This window comes from Gastrolobium bilobum, unplaced genomic scaffold (genome assembly GCF_033153095.1).
Source record: "Gastrolobium bilobum isolate Gb01-03AN ecotype WA unplaced genomic scaffold, APGP_CSIRO_Gbil_v1 utg51781, whole genome shotgun sequence".
Taxonomy (NCBI): Eukaryota; Viridiplantae; Streptophyta; class Magnoliopsida; order Fabales; family Fabaceae; genus Gastrolobium; species Gastrolobium bilobum.
In genome coordinates, this window is record NW_026899329.1 from 63,379 (window position 1) to 80,728 (window position 17,350).

The following is a 17,350-nucleotide window of genomic DNA, read 5'->3' on the forward strand; positions in this document are numbered from 1 at the left end:
ACCTCTTTGAGCCTTAGACTGATTTTTTTGTTCAATTTCTCATAAATTACTTAGCTTATATTCTTGTTGACTCACCCTTGAATGAGATTGAAATACTGATCAAAGAAAATTCAAGGTGAAGTGCTCTATTGAAAGTTAAGTGATAAAAAGGAAAAGAGTACCACAAAGAAAAAATAAATCTGTCTGAGAAGAGGATGTGCAAAGGAAAAGAAAGAAATTGTGAAAGAAAAGTTCTGCTATAAAGTATTAGCAGGAAGAAAGAAAAAGGTGGTAAAAAAGGAATAAAAAAAAATCATGAATTGAAAGGAAGAAAAATAGTGAAATCATTGTATGAGAGTTGACTGAGTCTTGAATTAAATTAAATGTGTATCAATCTCATACAATATAATTAGCTACCTTCCAAATATTCATACCCCTAAACCAGGTCACGTTACAACCCAAAAAGACCTTTGGATCAATTTTTGCATGTCATATTTGTTTCTCATCTTTAGAAACTTGAGAATAAGATCAAACCTATGGTAGTGCTATTACACTGATGGATTGAGCGATTATACCCCAAACACTTGAGTGATGAGTGCATTGTTTATCTTAGTGAGGGGTATTCAAGTTAGATTCTAATTTCCTATTTGAAACTGAAAAGTCTTGTCTGAAATTCTCAACACTGAAAATCATTCATGCTTAGCATAGTACTCTCATGAGCTTCTGCTCTAAATTATTTATTTTGATGCAATGTTATGATTGAATTTTATGTGTCTCTTCTCACAAGGTTACGTTCCTGCTTCATAGTATTTATTCTAGTTTATTGCTGAGGACAACAATGTCTAAATCTGGGAATTGTTTGATGAGTCTCCAATTTACCATGTTTTAAGGGTCAATATGAGCATGAAATTGAATTAAAAGTAATTAAAAGTTATGAGAATTATAATTAAATTGTTATTTTATTCTCAATAATATTCTCATAAGATTTCTAATATTTCGCAGTAATTTCAGCTCAATAAAGAGATAATTGGAGATATCAATTAGAGTTGCTTTGGATTTCTGAATCGTTGAAGACTTTATCAAATCTTCCTTTGAATATTTTTAAGGAAAGTTTTCCATTAAATTAAAAAAAGGAAGATTTGAAGGATTTGGTCAAAGATATGATTAGAAGATTTGAAGGATTTGATCAAAGATATGATTAAAGATTATAGTGAAGATTCCATTGAAGATATGATCAGGATTTCTAAGCAAGGCATAAACTCTATAAATTGAAAGTTTTCACGCTGGAGATCAGGATTCCGACGGAGTTGAAGAACGAAGACCATTGATCCTTCTTCTTCTTCTTTTTCTTTATTGTTTTTATGAATACTTTTTATTATGTTGGAGTAATTTCCTTACTGGTCTTAGATGGGAAATAGCAAATGGTTCTGAAGTAAAGCTTTGGACTGATAACTGGTTGGGATGGGAGGAAAATTTGCAGCAGTTGTCGAGCAATCAGGTGCCGTGGGAGGAGAGTCAGAAATCAATTGCAGATTACATGGTGGATGATGGTTTTCGTCTTGAAGTTGTTCATCAATTTCTGGAGTCAGATTTGGCTGATGCAGTAACAAATCATCTCAGGCTTATTCCAAGGAATGGGGAGGATAGATTAGTTTGGATCAATAATCATCACTCAACTTCTTTGGTTAAGGTCGCTTACTGTAATCTTATGAACTTCCCAGCAGATGTTCACACTAGCTTATGGAAAAAAGTTTGGTCGTGGAATGGACCAGAACGAGTGAAAGTGTTTATGTGGATGACTTTGCTTGCTAAACTTTCAGTGCGCAGCAGAACCAGTAAGTGGAGCGGAGGTTCAAATGTCTGTCCCAGTTGTCCAAATCATGAGGAAACTATTATTCATGTTCTTCGTGATTGTAGACATGCTAGGAAAATTTGGCAATCTTGGTTTACAGGTTCGATACCCAATTCCTTTATGAATTCGAATTTGCAAGATTGGTTGACTTTAAATATCGATAACATGCGGTCCTCCAATAAAGTGAAGGACTGGAGGGATATTTTCTTTACTACTTGTTGGTTTTTGTGGAAGTGGAGAAATTTGGAGATCCATGAAGATCATTTCTGTCATGATGAGCAATCGCAGGCTTCAATTTGGATGTTTGTCCAACAGATTCTGCAAGCCCGAATTTATCAGCGTCGTGGTGATTCCAACGATAGCGTTTGGACAGCCCCAAGCAAGGGTGGGTTAAGTTGAATTGTGATGGAGCTTCTTCTAGTGGCATGAAAAAAGCTAGTTGTGGTGGTATATTAAGAGATCACAATGGATCCTTTTTGGGAAGCTTCTATTGTAATTTAGGTTCATGCAATCCTCTTGATGCATAATTATGGGGATTACTGAAAGGTTTGGAACTGCTTTGGGGAACAGGATTAAAAAGAATAGAGCTAGAATGTGATTCTAGCCAAGCCATCCAGATGTTAAAGGAGCAGCATGAAGATCCTAGGGACTCTCAAGTCACTAGCAGATTGAGATTATGGTTAAAAGCAGATTGGACTATTCATCTTGTTCATACCAAGAGAGAAAACAACAAATATGCTCATTGGTTAGCTAAAGCTGGGCAGACTAATAATCTCCATTTCAAGATTTTTAAAGATCCTCCTCCTCAATTGATGGAACTTATAGTTGCTGATGCTAGAAATATGTCTAGCTTGTTAGTTTCTGATTTGTAATTTCTTTCTGTTTCTGGGGCATAGCCACTCTTTATTTACAAAAAAAAAAAAAAAAAAAAAAATTGTTTAAGCCAGCTATGTCTGGCTAGTTTGTTTTTGTAGTTGGGATCAAGGACCCGATGTGAATCTTTTATATTTTCTGTATTGATATTTTATAAGTCAATTAGTTAGTTTATTTTATTCTACCTGTGTTCATTTTTTCATATCTTGTTTAGAATTGGCCACTCTAAATTATAGGGCTTTGAGGGTTAGAATTCACAATAGACATATTGGGGTTCTAATCTGGACAAGGGTAGAATAACAATTTGTGTATGATCTAGACATAGGCTTACATAAATTGCAGATTCAAAATTCATTTGTTTAATGCTTAATTCAAGAGGGATTACTAAGACATTAGACTTCTGATTGGGTTAAAGGGTTGAAATCACTAAAACATTAGGGTTCAACTATTTTATAGGAAAATAATGAATTGTCTGAACAAATGAATTAATTAATTATAAAATACAATATAGGAATATAAGGGAGGATCGGAGGTGAAGTGTATCCTGGCTACATCCTTTTTATAAATTTTTCATCAATATTTTCTTAACGTTCTTGATCTTTTCTTGCATGCGTTGGAAATTAATTGTTTTTAATTTTCTACTTTTAAATATTATTTTATTTTAAATTCTGTTTTGAAATTCCAAAATCAATTACTTTTACAACTCAACCCAATTTTATTTTCTAACTTAAGGGGAATAGTTAAACTAGTACTTGGTGCATTAATCCTCGTGGGAACGATACTCTACTTATCACTTTATTACTTGAAACGAACGGTATATCTACTTGCCGATTTCGCAACAATTACCCAAGATAAATCTACATAGCTAGTAAAATGAGAAGATAAAATAATCATTTTTATTATTGATTGCTAATATATCAATAAATCAAATGTGAAAAGATTTATTCCTTCTTTGGATAAGTCATCACTAAAATGACATTTTTAAAAAAAGTGTTTAATATTTTTCATATTATAGGAGATAATTTTATTTTCTATATATATAAAGTGTGTGGGATCCATGTGAGGTCATGTGAAAAGAAAAGAAAAGTAAATATAAAATCCACATACTTATATATATATATATATATATATATATATATATATATATATATATAGGGTTCGCTTTTTCTGCAGTTATTGCAGATAACTTATCTGCAGTAAGCCTAATACGACGTCGTTTTGGGGCGAAAATCATGGTATTTTTGTAATTTTAATTTATTTCAGGGTTATAATAGTCTTTATATTTATAATTTTTTAAAATTTCAATATTAAAACGACGTCGTTTGGAGAATAAATGCAGATAACTTATCTGCATTAACTGCAGAAATATTTTTCTCATATATATATATATATATATATATATATATATATGAGATCGAATTATTTTCTACAATACGAGAAACCTTAAACCCATAAAAAAAAATAAAGCTGCTCCATTGTCATTTTGCTCAAAAGGCTAGCCACGAGTTAGTCACTCGTTATACAAATCTCTGATCTCCCTCACACTCCTATTCATTCTCTTATCCTCTCACATCACTTTCATTTTTCCGTCCTTCAAATTGGGATAATTAGTAGTTTATATAAATCCCAAAAGTAATATTTATATTTTACGTTATGTATGAATACATTTAAATATGGGTTTTATTAGTGTTATGTAACATAATGTAAGTCTTGTTTCCAACTCTCACATCAAAAGGGAGAGAGAAAGTGGAATGATGAAAGAGAAAGAAAAACATGTGGACCCCACCCTCTTTAATGTGTGTATAGGAAAGTGAAGTTATATTATGTTAAAGAATAAACATAAAACCCTTTAAATATATCTAATTATTTTAGGTTAGCTATTCAAAAATAAATGTCGAACCCGTATAAACACAAGTTATCCAACGAATTAAAATTGGTCTAACGGGCAGCACACAAATGAATAGAAGAATTAATCGACAGCCTTTGCTTTTTTGTCAATGACGTTGTTTTCATTTTTCAACTTCTTTTATTTTTTGTTGTAAAAACAAGATAGCAGTTCAATAGTACACGTACATCAACTTCTTCTTTTTTTGTAAAAACTCTTATATATTCGTAGTATTATTTTTTTTGTACATATATTTGTAGTATTTTTAATATAATATAATGTATATGTTTTCTGCCTTAATTGTTAAAGTTCTTAAAAGTATAATGAGATAATTAAAAAATATATATTAATTTGTATTAAAAATAACATCACGTGTTTAAAAAAATTGTCTAAATTTTATTCTTTTAAAAAGCAGTTCCTGTCAATTGTCATGTATAAAAAAAAAAAAAAAAAAAAAAAAGCAGTTCCTGTCGAGTACAACTTGTGTTGATTAATATACTAAATAATGAGAAGTTGCCGTTCGTCTTTATTGACTGCAAATCACACATAGACAAAAAGTGACTATAAAACGAAAGTGAGTGCAAGTGGGGGCGATGAGTGCAGACAATAATTACCAAAGGAGATTAGAATATTAAATGTCAGACAACCTTTGGTGCGAAAATATTATAAGTTCATTCATTCAATAAAAATAAGACTATTTTTTTTTTTTTGATAGTTAAATAAGACTATGTTATCCATATTACAAATGTCTTATTTTAAATGATAATAATACCCATTACTTAAATGCGACGGAGTAGTTAAATAACTCTGGATTAAAGCCACGCCGGTTATGCAATAATGTCTTCTACTTTCTTTTTAGGACTGTCTGTTCATTAAGTCTTTAAATAACAATAACGCTTCTTACAATCTTACCTGCAACACATGTGAGGCGCCCAATTGCGGATCAATCCTAATTGAATAATAAATATTAGAGTAAAATACTTTTTTCCGTGCTCGGTAAATTTCATGATGTCCGCTTTAGTTCTTATCATATAAAAAGACTATTTGTTGTCCTAAAAAATTCAAAATGAACCCATTTTAGTCCTTTTGAGGGTCTAATGTGAATTTTTTGAATTTATGAAGGATCACGATTTTAACTAAATGAGTCCATTTTGAATTTCTTAGGAATCACGAATAGTCTTTTTATTTGCTAGGCACTAAAGCCGGCATCGTGAGATTGCTAAGGACAAAAAGGGTATTTACTCTAAATATTATATTTTTACCAAATAATTTTAAATAACTAAGTATAAATAGTATTTTTTTTTTTTTATAAAAAAGAGTAAGTTGTGTAACACATTTCCAATTGTCACTCTCATTTTTACTGAAGTTAAATTTTCCTGTATATTACCTGCGAGTCATACACAAAAAGCTCTTGAACAAGAGAACTTGTTAAAAATATGAAACTAATTTTAAGTACCTATACAACACTTGACATCCTAAGTTGTTGCGGTTAAGTGTGAATATAATAATATATCAACTGACTGTTTCTTATTAAATTATTTTACTTATTTTAATAAAAAATATTTTTGAAGGTGTTAAATGTTATACATTTTAGTTAATATTTTTTATTTATTTTATGTTTTGGTTCAAATGAGAACCTGCGGTTGAGGTAAATACTGAAGAAAAAAAAAACCATATAAGAAAAAATAAATAAAGTACATTACATGATCTAAGATCAGACGCTCATCTTGTAAATCTCATAACTCTATTAAGTGAAAATGTTTCAAGGGAATATTAATCTTTATTTTGTTTCTTTAACATAAACCTTAAAAACACACGTTATAATTTACAAAAGTCTTTTTTTTTTTAATATTCTTTGAAGGCTCATGCATACACACGTTTTTTTTTTTTTGGTAAAGATACACACGTTTTTTAAATTTCATTTTTTGATTCATTTAATTTATTAATTTGGACTATATGTTTTAAAAATGACTGAATTTATTTATTTACTTATTAAATTGGAATATAAATTTTAAAGAGTGCTTTAATTTTTTTTATATTACATCTTAAAAAAGACAAATGACATTTTTAATCATTTTGAATTTATTATCCTGAAATTAAGTTTATATATCTTCTTTATAATTTAATTTTTTTTTTCAATATATATTTTTTAGATTACACCTGAACTTGTTAAAGTGTTGAGATATTCAAGTGTGATGAGTTTCACATTGATCGGTAATGACCTAAATGAAGAGTATATAAGTGGAAGGACCCATGAACTCAATTCCTTAAGGTTTTTAGTTGAGATGTGGTGTCCGACTCACTTGGTAAATTTGATCAACTTAGCCCATTAATAGTAGTCCCCCGTCACGGACTTTCCTTTGAACAAAAGGTTGGTAGGAGAAATTTTTTCTCTCAAAGAATGAAGTATATCAATGTAATAAGGATGAACGGAAGTAATTGTTTGAACTACACCTCAATCAAGATCACCATTCCGGGCGGTTCAATGGAGAGGCTAGGCCTACCGGGCGGTTCAATGGAGAGGCCTTAAGTAGATCCAACTGATTGGTTGAGAACAATACATAAAGGGGACATTTGGTTGAGGAGAAATTTGTTGAATACTAAGAAAATGTAATTGATAGAAAAATGGTTGAAAAATGAGTTTAGTAGAAAAATGTAAACAAAAGTTGTTTGATTGGAAAAAAATTTACCGGAAAAATTTGGTAAATATTATAAAGTCTATGTTTGGTTTGAGTTAAAATATTGATGGAAAAATGAGTTGTAATTATCAAAATACCCCTTATTTTTAAATTTTTTGAATCTCATCTTGCGGTGTCTATGTTTGATTGTGTGAAGAGTACTCTCATTCAGTGTCATAAATCTATCAGAAATTGCCACATCATTTTAGACTATTCAAACCTCTAGAAATTGTCTTGTGTTCATCGCACTCTGCTTCCAGTTATGTGAAGGATGAAGGTAGCTTTATATAGAGGGTAATTTTGATAGTTATGGTGCCAAAAATTTTTCATTTACCTAGCTTTTGTGAAATACCACCTTGGAAGTGGAATTTGAGTACCATGCATTTTATCAGATTTTGCAAACAATTATCAATGGCTAGGCAAATCACTTAGCTAGGAAAAAAATTTAATACCATGTACCAAACATGGACAATCCCAAATGCCAATCTCATATGTCTAAGTAAATTTCAAGAAAGCTGCTACAAAACACAACCAAAGAGTGTGCTGCTTGATTGTATTCTATTTTGTTTATGGGAAATATATGTGTTCTGCAACATAACAATGAATTTTTTTTCATGGACTAATAAATTTTGGTGGGTTCCATTATAAAAAAAAATAATTAAAAAGAATGCAAGCACAGTTTTCAATGTATCTGCAAGAATTGTCTTGCTTTTCTTGTTAAAAGACGGATGCATTTCTCTTTGTTTATTCTCAAAATTATTTTGTAGAATAGTTATGAAAACTGATATTTTCTGTATTTTTTTGTTTTAAAAGTTAAAAGTCATAATACTAAAAAAAAAAAACAACTCAAATTTAGAGTACAATTTTTAAAACTCATTTTATAAAATAAGACTTATCAAACGGAGTTTTTTGTTTTTTTTTTCGAAAAACCAAAAATCTGTTTTTAGAAATAGTACTCAAACAGGACCAAAGTAATTATGTATATTTTTTTATAGTTTTAATATTTTTGTATTAGAATTAGAAACATTTAGAAAATACTTGTAGCTAGATTAGCTATATAAAAATCTTTGTAAGAATTAATAATGCAAATACGAAAAACAAATCAAAAACACATGACTCCACATGTCATACACGTGATAGAGATACCATTAGACGAGATGTGTGGCCATATTTTATAGTTTATTATAAGTTATGATAAGGATACATAGGTGGCTAGGTAATTTATTATCGAGTTTATTGGGCTATATAACGACTAAACATGGAAAGCAAAGACCACCAAGAGCAGCCAGTAACAGTATGGCTACCCAAGAATCTCTGCTGCTACACAAACCTAGAAAATCGAAATCCTTTTCCAAAACATTCTGGTTAATCCTCTCTGTGGCTGCTATCCTAAGCTCATCAGCACTTATTGCTTCTTATCTCATCAAACCTCACCATGTCTGTGAACATGCACTTGATACAGCATCATGTTTACAACATGTCTCAGAAGTAGCAGGTACTCAAGCTTTAACCACCTCAAAACACCACAAATTCAATTTGCTCCAATCCTTCCTAATGAAGTCCATTTCACACATTCAGAAATCTATGGACACAGCCAAAGCTATCAAACTCAGGACTAACAGTCCGAAAGAGGAAGCAGCTTTGCATGACTGTGAACAGCTTATGGACATGTCCATCGACAGAGTTTGGGACTCAATGATGGCTCTAACTAAAGAGACCACTGGTTCGCTGCAAGATGCACACTCATGGTTAAGCGGCGTGCTCACTAACCATGTCACTTGCATGGATGGGTTAGAAGGGTCAACTCGGGCACTGATGGAGGTGGCTGAGCTTGACGATTTGATATCCAGAGCAAGAACCTCTCTGGCCTTGCTTGTTGCGGTTTTGCCTCAAAATCCAAAGGGTGAAGTAGAACTCATTGATGAACCATTAAATGGGAACTTTCCCTCGTGGGTGACAAGTAAGGATCGGAGGCTTTTGGAGTCGTCTTCGGTTGGGGATATCAAGGCCAATGTTGTGGTAGCCAAGGATGGGAAGTTCAAGACCGTGGCTGAGGCTGTGGCGTCCGCACCCGACAATGGTAAGACAAGGTATGTTATCTATGTGAAAAAGGGGACGTACAAAGAGAATGTTGATATTGGTAAGACGAAGAAGAATTTGATGCTCGTAGGAGATGGTATGGATGCAACAATAATCACCGGCAGCTTGAATTTTGTCGATGGAACAGGCACCTTTAGCACTGCCACTGTTGGTATGATTCTACCTTAACTCAGCTTTTTTCCATTTTGCTAGCTGTTCATGTTTTCTTGTGTAACTAGAATATGCAAATGTACCAAAATATGGTAGTTGAGATGGTAGAAAAGGAGATGAAAGAGTTTATCCTTATATACTACTTTTAGAATGAATTTAAATATTTTCATCCTTAACTCGCCCCACTCGATCTTTATATGCTATTTTTAAAAAGAGTTTAAATATCTTCATCCTTAACTTGCCCTGCACTCCAGATTAGTCTGATAGGCTGCTCAAAAAATTAAAATTTGTGAAAATATAAAAAAAAAAAAAAAAAAAAACCAATTCATCTAAAAGAAGTAATTAAAGTTGGTCGGTTAACTAAAAAAAAAATATAGATATATGCAAATACAATGAAATAAAAAGGCTTAGCAGGGTTAATGGGTTTTGGGTCTTTTAAACATAACATTGAGGGGGCGTTTGGTACGCGGGATTTTGAGGGATTCCCGGGAAATTGAATTTTTCTAAATTTTAAATTTTCAGATATTATCGTAAACTGAATGCAAAAATCATATTTTTGAAAATCGAGATTCCCGGACAAATAAAAATTTCTCTTTTACCAAACGCCCCCTGAACTCATAATAATGTGACTTTGCAGCTGCGAATGGTGATGGGTTCATAGCCCAGGATATGTGGTTCCAAAACACAGCAGGCCCAGAGAAGCATCAAGCAGTGGCTCTGCGCGTGAGCGCTGACCAGTCGGTGATAAACCGTTGCCGCATTGACGCTTATCAAGACACTCTCTATGCTCACACCAACAGGCAGTTCTACCGTGACTCTTTCATCACTGGCACCATTGACTTCATCTTTGGAGACGCATCTGTTGTGTTCCAGAAATGCAACCTGGTGGCCCGAAAGCCCATGAGTAACCAGAACAACATGTTCACGGCCCAAGGACGAGTAGATCCAAACCAGAATTCAGGAACTTCGATTCAACAATGTCAACTAACACCGAGCTCGGATCTCAAGCCCGTCGTGGGTTCTGTTAAAACTTATCTGGGCCGCCCATGGAAGAAATACTCCAGAACCGTTGTGATGCAGTCGTCACTTGACAGCCATATAGACCCAGCAGGGTGGGCTCCATGGGATGATGCCAGTAGCGACTTTTTGAAAACGTTGTATTATGGAGAGTACATGAACAGTGGGCCAGGTGCTGGTACCAGCAAGAGAGTGAATTGGCCTGGTTACCATGTCATTACAAGTGCTGCCGAGGCTAGCAAGTTCACAGTAACGCAACTCATACAAGGTAATGTTTGGTTGAAGAACACTGGTGTCACCTTCACTGAGGGCCTCTAGATATGGCCTTCAGAGACAGCAAGTGGATTTTGCAGTAATTGAAATAAAAATCATGTGCATCTGCTATATATATATTTATAGCCTATATGGCAAAATGAAGTTCGGAATGCAGTGGCCATAGGTAATGCAACATGTCTGAAAAATAAACTCTTCTAACTTAACCCAACTGCTTCCTTAGAAAAAGTATTTCTTCATTCACTCTAGATAAAATTATCTCCGATGAGCCCAAAACGACATTATTTTGGAGTTATGAGATTAAAAATTTATAATAACAAAGACTAATATAACTCTGCAATATATTAGAATTACAAAAAACATTATTTTCTGTCCCAAAACGATGTCGTTTTGGGCTTACCAGAGATGAGATAACTTTATCTCAGAAAATAGTATAAACCATTAAAAGGCCCTCACTCATTACCTTAAACGTTTGGATGAGATAGTTGTTTTACATAGTATCAGAGTTTCGTGTCCCAAGTTCAATCCTCACGCCCCCACTTTCTCTTGTGAAATTTCTTAGCACATGTAAGTGGGGCCTGTGCATTATCTACCCTTCATGTCCAATAAACTCTCGTATGAGAAGGCGAAGTAAAAAAATATATAAATCATTAATGGATCTTCACTTAACAACTAAGTTTTTTGTTTGAATTTATTCTTTACATGTATCAATTAATTTCAACCACTATTCGATTGTTTACATTATTATGGACGGACTTAGTTCAATTACCTGACCATTAAGGTCTTTCAAGGGGTTATTCTCTTACAAGATTTTTGGACTTTCATTGCAGAGGATTTCAATCCTCTGCATATGCACAGTTCAAACAATTTTGACTAATTTCATCGTTAAGTAATATTCCCCACCTAAAAAAATCAATTTCCAACCATTAAATAGGAACTTTCTACACACAATCAATAGAGCTATTACGTTGCAGAAACCACACCAGAGCCATTGTGCCCTTAAATGCCATCCCATTTTGTTCCTTATCTTGGCATGAGACTCTTTACCGTGATTTATTATTTAGTTTTGGTCTATGTCATTATCTCTTTAATCATTATTATATCAAGATATTATATCAGCTCCAAAGCTTCAACAGAATCACATTCCAAAATGATTTGACGAAATCCAGAGTCCCAGGCTCATTCCAAACCATTTAGGAGACCCCAAAGCTCTGCCATCAAAGCTGTCCCACCACTTAACTTCCTAGAGAAAGATCATTTAAAAAGTTAATATAGACACTATTGTCTACACTCTACAACACCTCAAATAAACAAAAACAGAAGGACAAAGTGTTAAAAACAGATTCTCCCCCTTTATAAGCTGTTTTAAACTTTTCGGATCTATCACCATCCACAAAGTTCTTACTAAAAACTAAATCAGTTTTTCAATGCTGACACTTGTAACGAATCATTTCTATTAAAGATATGCCAATAATAAAATGATAGAAAATATTATTACGTAGTAAAAAAGTAAATGAAGTGGAAAATAAAATAGAATATTAAAATATTTTAATTCTCACTTATTACTACGTAGTAAAAAAGTAAAAAAATACGTGCCTACATTATTATACATATTAGTCTGTGATAATTTTAAGGGATTTTATTTTCTCATGTTATTGGAGATAGTTATCTTCTACTATAAATATATAATGTGATGGGGCTTACCATTTATTAAAAAAAAAAATGGATTCAATTTTATTTTTTTTATTATGGTTATGGACTGAATTATTGAGCCCTAAACTAGGCTCATAGGTCCACACCCACTCTCACACTTGCAAGGGGCACCCTCTGTCCATCATACCCACCGTAGAAATCACCACAAAACACCTTAATCCAACTCACAGAGAGCTCGTTCCTCCTATGCCAATATGTTCAAAGGGTGTAGTGTGTGTCATTTAAAAGAGTACAAGTTGTGTTCTTTTACTGACTTACACAGTTATGTGATTTGGAAGAAAAAAAAGAAGTAACTTTTCAGATTTATACAAAATATGACCGGTCTCATACTTTGTGTAAAACACCTAAAAGGACACAAGCTTGTGTCATTTAAAAAGATATTTCTTTTTCCCACGTTCAAATTGATCTTTTCAAAATATATATATATATATATATATATGTGTGTGTGTGTTCAAATTGACTCAAACATCAATCATCAATTCTTTATGGGATTGCACATCTCAGGTCAACACCTCAGACCAATAATAAAATGATTTTATAGAGTTTCTATTTTCATTTAATTATTATCTATTTCAATATCTTTTTTTGACGAGAAATTTATCATTTTTAATAAAATACTTAATTTGATTGTTTCTTTCACAAAGGAAAAAAAAAATGGTTTTCTTTCAAAAAGAAATTGAGTTCAAAAGATAAGAGTTTTCAACTAGCAAGTGAATATATCATCCGTTCGATTTTAATTTTTCCATCAGTGAATAAATGGATTACTTTTTTTTTTTTGGATTACTGAATAAATGGATTACTTATTTGTGCATATCGTTATTTTTCTAAATTAGTCTTGATTACAATTTATTGTGCATGATTGGGTGTATGTGTAACATCCCCGTCTCGAGCCGGTTCAATTAACATACATATGATACAAACAGAAACAGCGGAAGACTTAACTTACGAAAATACGAACTAACTTTTTCTTTTTCTTTAATCCTTTTTCACATGACATATCACATTGCATACTTCTTCTAATTTAATTCTTATTTTACGGAGACGAAAATCGGACAGAGTATCCTCTGTAAATCGGACAACTGGGGATTTTCCAATCCCACACTCAAGAGTTCCTGATAGACAGTTTAAACAATATATATTTCCAGAAGTACCAGTCATGCAAATATACTCAGATACCCATCTATGGGCGCATGCTGAACTTGGCTCTGTGCCACAAATCTAATAGCATGCAATCCAATACATAACATAACTGAATACTACATAGTCATATCATCATGCCTGAATACATAAATGTACATGTATCGAATATGAACACTATGCAACAATACATCTTTTCCAAAAATACGTCTAAAACAAATAGTAGCATCCGACCACCCAGAACTCCACATCCTCATACTAGTACCTCTAGCCACGGTTAGTGTCCTTGTCCCATGAGGCTCTTCAATTAACTGTGTTCCTGAAATCATATCCCCAAACGGGGTTAGAGACGAATCTCTAGTAAACTCCAGGTTTATGGAAAACCCTCCATACCCTGGGCTCACTTCCTGCATGACAGTCAGATACATAATATACAAAACATCATATAAGCAATTATCATAACTGAACAAAGCATATATACATATCTTATCAAAGACAAACGCAGTCATTCCCAAGAGATGACCCCAAGCGAAAATCAACACACGTAACAAATATCTTTTACAAAAATCATCACAATACTCACATCAGAACAAAACGTGTTATATCAAAGATGTACGCAATCGTTCCCAAGGGATGACCCCAAGCGGAAATCAACGTACGTAACAAATATCATTTACAAAATCATCATACATATCCCATAAAACATGTCATAAAATCAAATATCATAAATAAACAAAACATATACACATATCTTATCAGAAACGTACGCGGATATTCCCAAGGAAGGACCCCAAGCGGAAATCAACGCACGTGTTCCCAAGGGAGGACCCCAAGCGGAACCAGAACATATCAGAGGCATACGCAGTCATTCCCAAGGGAGGACCCCAAGCGGAAATCAACGCACGTGTTCCCGAGGGAGGACCCCAAAGCGGAACCAGAACATATCAGAGGCGTACGCAGTCATTCCCAAGGGAGGACCCCAAGCGGAAATCAACGCACGTGTTCCCGAGGGAGGACCCCAAAGCGGAACCAGAACATATCAGAGGCGTACACCATCAGTCCCGAGGGAGGACCCCAAAGCGAACATCCGGGTACTATACAATCAATGGCCAGATATTGTTACAGAAATCATGTTACAGAAGTCATATCATAACAAAACATATCATATTAACACATATCAAAGTAAATACATCAAAACAAAACATATCATATTATCATATAGCTCTATATGAATGCATCTATATCATGTATCTCATACATATCATACAACCTGACCACAGTCCGTACACTATGGCGGAACACAAAGTAGGAGCGAACCCCATAAACATAGAGCTTACCTCTTTGAGCTTTACAATCTGCTTACTTGAAGAACAAGCTACTTATCATACTCCACGAGAATCCAAACGTTCACAGTCCCTAGGTACACCTAGAGAAGGAATTCAACATAAAACTCAATAAAATGATATAATGCCATGTAAATATACAAGACACACACTTTATTGTTTATTTTCTTTTTACTTAATCATATTAAGTCATGAGTGGGTGGTTCTTTGTTCAACAAATCCCCACAAAATTCCATATATTCACTTAGTCTTAGGATAGTCCCAAAAGGCCTTTAGAACACTCATTACTCCTCTTAGCACCTAAAAGCCTATTTTTCCCAATTTAAGGCCGAATGCCCATTACAAAGGAGCTATAAGATTTCTCTTTGTCTAGTGCCTAAACCCAAGCTTAGCCACCTATATAAATTATTTTACGCATATAAGTATTCTCACTTTGCGAAACAATATCTCCGAACATATACCTCATTTGAAAATGGCCAAAACTCATTTTAAGGCCATACAAAGGAGCTACCTTATTTTCTTTTTTATTTCACCAAAGCGAAGGTCCATACACCTTAGAATATCATTCCGCATAAAAGTATGCTCGCTTTGTAAAACAGTAACTCATAGCACATACTTCCTTTGAAAATGGCTAAGAGGCACATAAAGGAAATCATGCCAACTTCATGATTTCAATGCTTTACTCCATCAAATTCAAGCTTATCACACACCTCTAATCCAAGATTCGTTAATTGATATATACGACACTGTTCATCTCTACAATACTATTCATGTATGCGTTACTATTCACGTATACGACACTATTCAAAAATACGGTATTTTTAATTTTCCAAAATACATTTTCACCGTTAAAATTCTCATCTAAACACTTTTCTCAACATGAGCTAAACCTGAATTAAGCTCTAACATGCTCAATCAATCCAAATTTTTAAAATGAAAACCTATATTCAATCTTTCTCAAAACTCAAAGAAAACAAAGATTTCTTAACATGAACTTACCTAGAATGAAGGGAGAAGCTTGCTTCAAGCTCCCATGGCTTCAAGCTCCATCAAAACCCATATTTTCCATGAAATTCGAATTCTTTGGGGGAGAAGATCTCTCTCTACAGTGAACCCCACTCAGAAATACTGGTACCAATAGATTTCTCTCGAAATTTCTCACAGGTTTGGCTTTGGAACGGAGTGATTTGGAGGTCTCTAGCTCAAGTTATGAATTTTGGAAGAATTTTAAACAAAATCTCCATTTTCATTTTCTTTCCTTCGTTCTCTCTGTCTCGCGTCCGTAAAGAGAAGGGAATAGTGAGTCCCTTGAGTCACTTATATAAATTCATTATACTAGCGGGTATAAGCTCATCTATCTACACACCTCCATTCATTACCAAACTTTAACCAATAGACTAGAATATTTTTCTAGTCACGTTTCTATTTTTACTTTCACTTTTAGATAACTTTATTTATCCGCATTTTTTACCTCTTAAATGTCATTTTAACTCATTTTTCACCAAAAGTGACTTTATTTCTTTTTCTTTGTAATTATCCTTCAATATTAAATCCATAATAAATGTGAGGGTCATTATTGATAATACAATTTACAAATTTTAATGACCAGGGAAACTGCACTCTATGAATTACACAAGGAATATCCTTGATACATGCTAAATGCAAAGCATCACATCATAACTAATACTCTGGTTAACTATTCAAGGGCTCTCCCCAAGAATAGCTAACTGACATGTCTCACATGTCTAGTGTGACTCCCAGGGTCAAGCCATAGGCAATCAACACAAACTGTAGTATGAAAATAACTCCCAGGGTCAAAGCCATAGGCAGTCAACATACCAAGGTCACTGACAAGGATTCTCATAACATATATCATCATTACATCAAAAATCATATAATATTTATATGAACGTGAATGAATGCACATATACAACATATCAAACACTTATTCATAAACTAAACAATATCTTTCTTCATACCAGACCACTAGAAATTTTGGTTTCATGGCCTGATACATCTTGGTAGCAATAGGATGGATAATGTACTTACCCATATGGCCCTCAGCCAATACCTCATCTACCATTTGACCCTTCGGAACAATGATCCGATCTTTGTAAAATTTAATACCGAACCTATCAGTGGACACAAAGTCCTGTTCTTTCATGGACTGAATCTCTTCATCAAGCAATTGAGCTTCTTTGATCCGCTCAACTAATGAGTTCTGGACTACCGTAGTAGTCAATAAATGCAGACTATCCTCGGTATTCACAGGAATGCAGAGATCCCTGAATTTCTCAATCAAATTATACTCAGAAATCATCAAATTGGCCATACCAAGCGTCTTCCTGCT

At 33.5% G+C, this 17,350-nt stretch overlaps 1 protein-coding gene and 1 long non-coding RNA gene across 2 annotated transcripts; one reads left to right on the forward strand and one right to left on the reverse strand.

Annotated features, from left to right (window-relative positions):
* The first annotated feature begins 8,563 nt into the window (after positions 1–8,563).
* On the forward strand, positions 8,564–10,962 carry LOC133289700 (pectinesterase-like). The gene is made up of 2 exons (XM_061487696.1): positions 8,564–9,518; positions 10,155–10,962. The coding sequence occupies exons 1-2, from the start codon at positions 8,564–8,566 to the stop codon at positions 10,850–10,852; spliced, it is 1,653 nt and encodes a 550-aa protein (XP_061343680.1). The 3' UTR covers positions 10,853–10,962.
* A 2,765-nt stretch (positions 10,963–13,727) lies between these two features.
* Positions 13,728–16,152, reverse strand: LOC133289702 (uncharacterized). Its single transcript, XR_009748521.1, has 3 exons — positions 16,000–16,152; positions 14,995–15,083; positions 13,728–13,976 (listed from the first exon to the last, which is right to left on the reverse strand). It is a non-coding gene; the product is annotated as an uncharacterized LOC133289702 (long non-coding RNA).
* Positions 16,153–17,350: the final 1,198 nt, after the last annotated feature.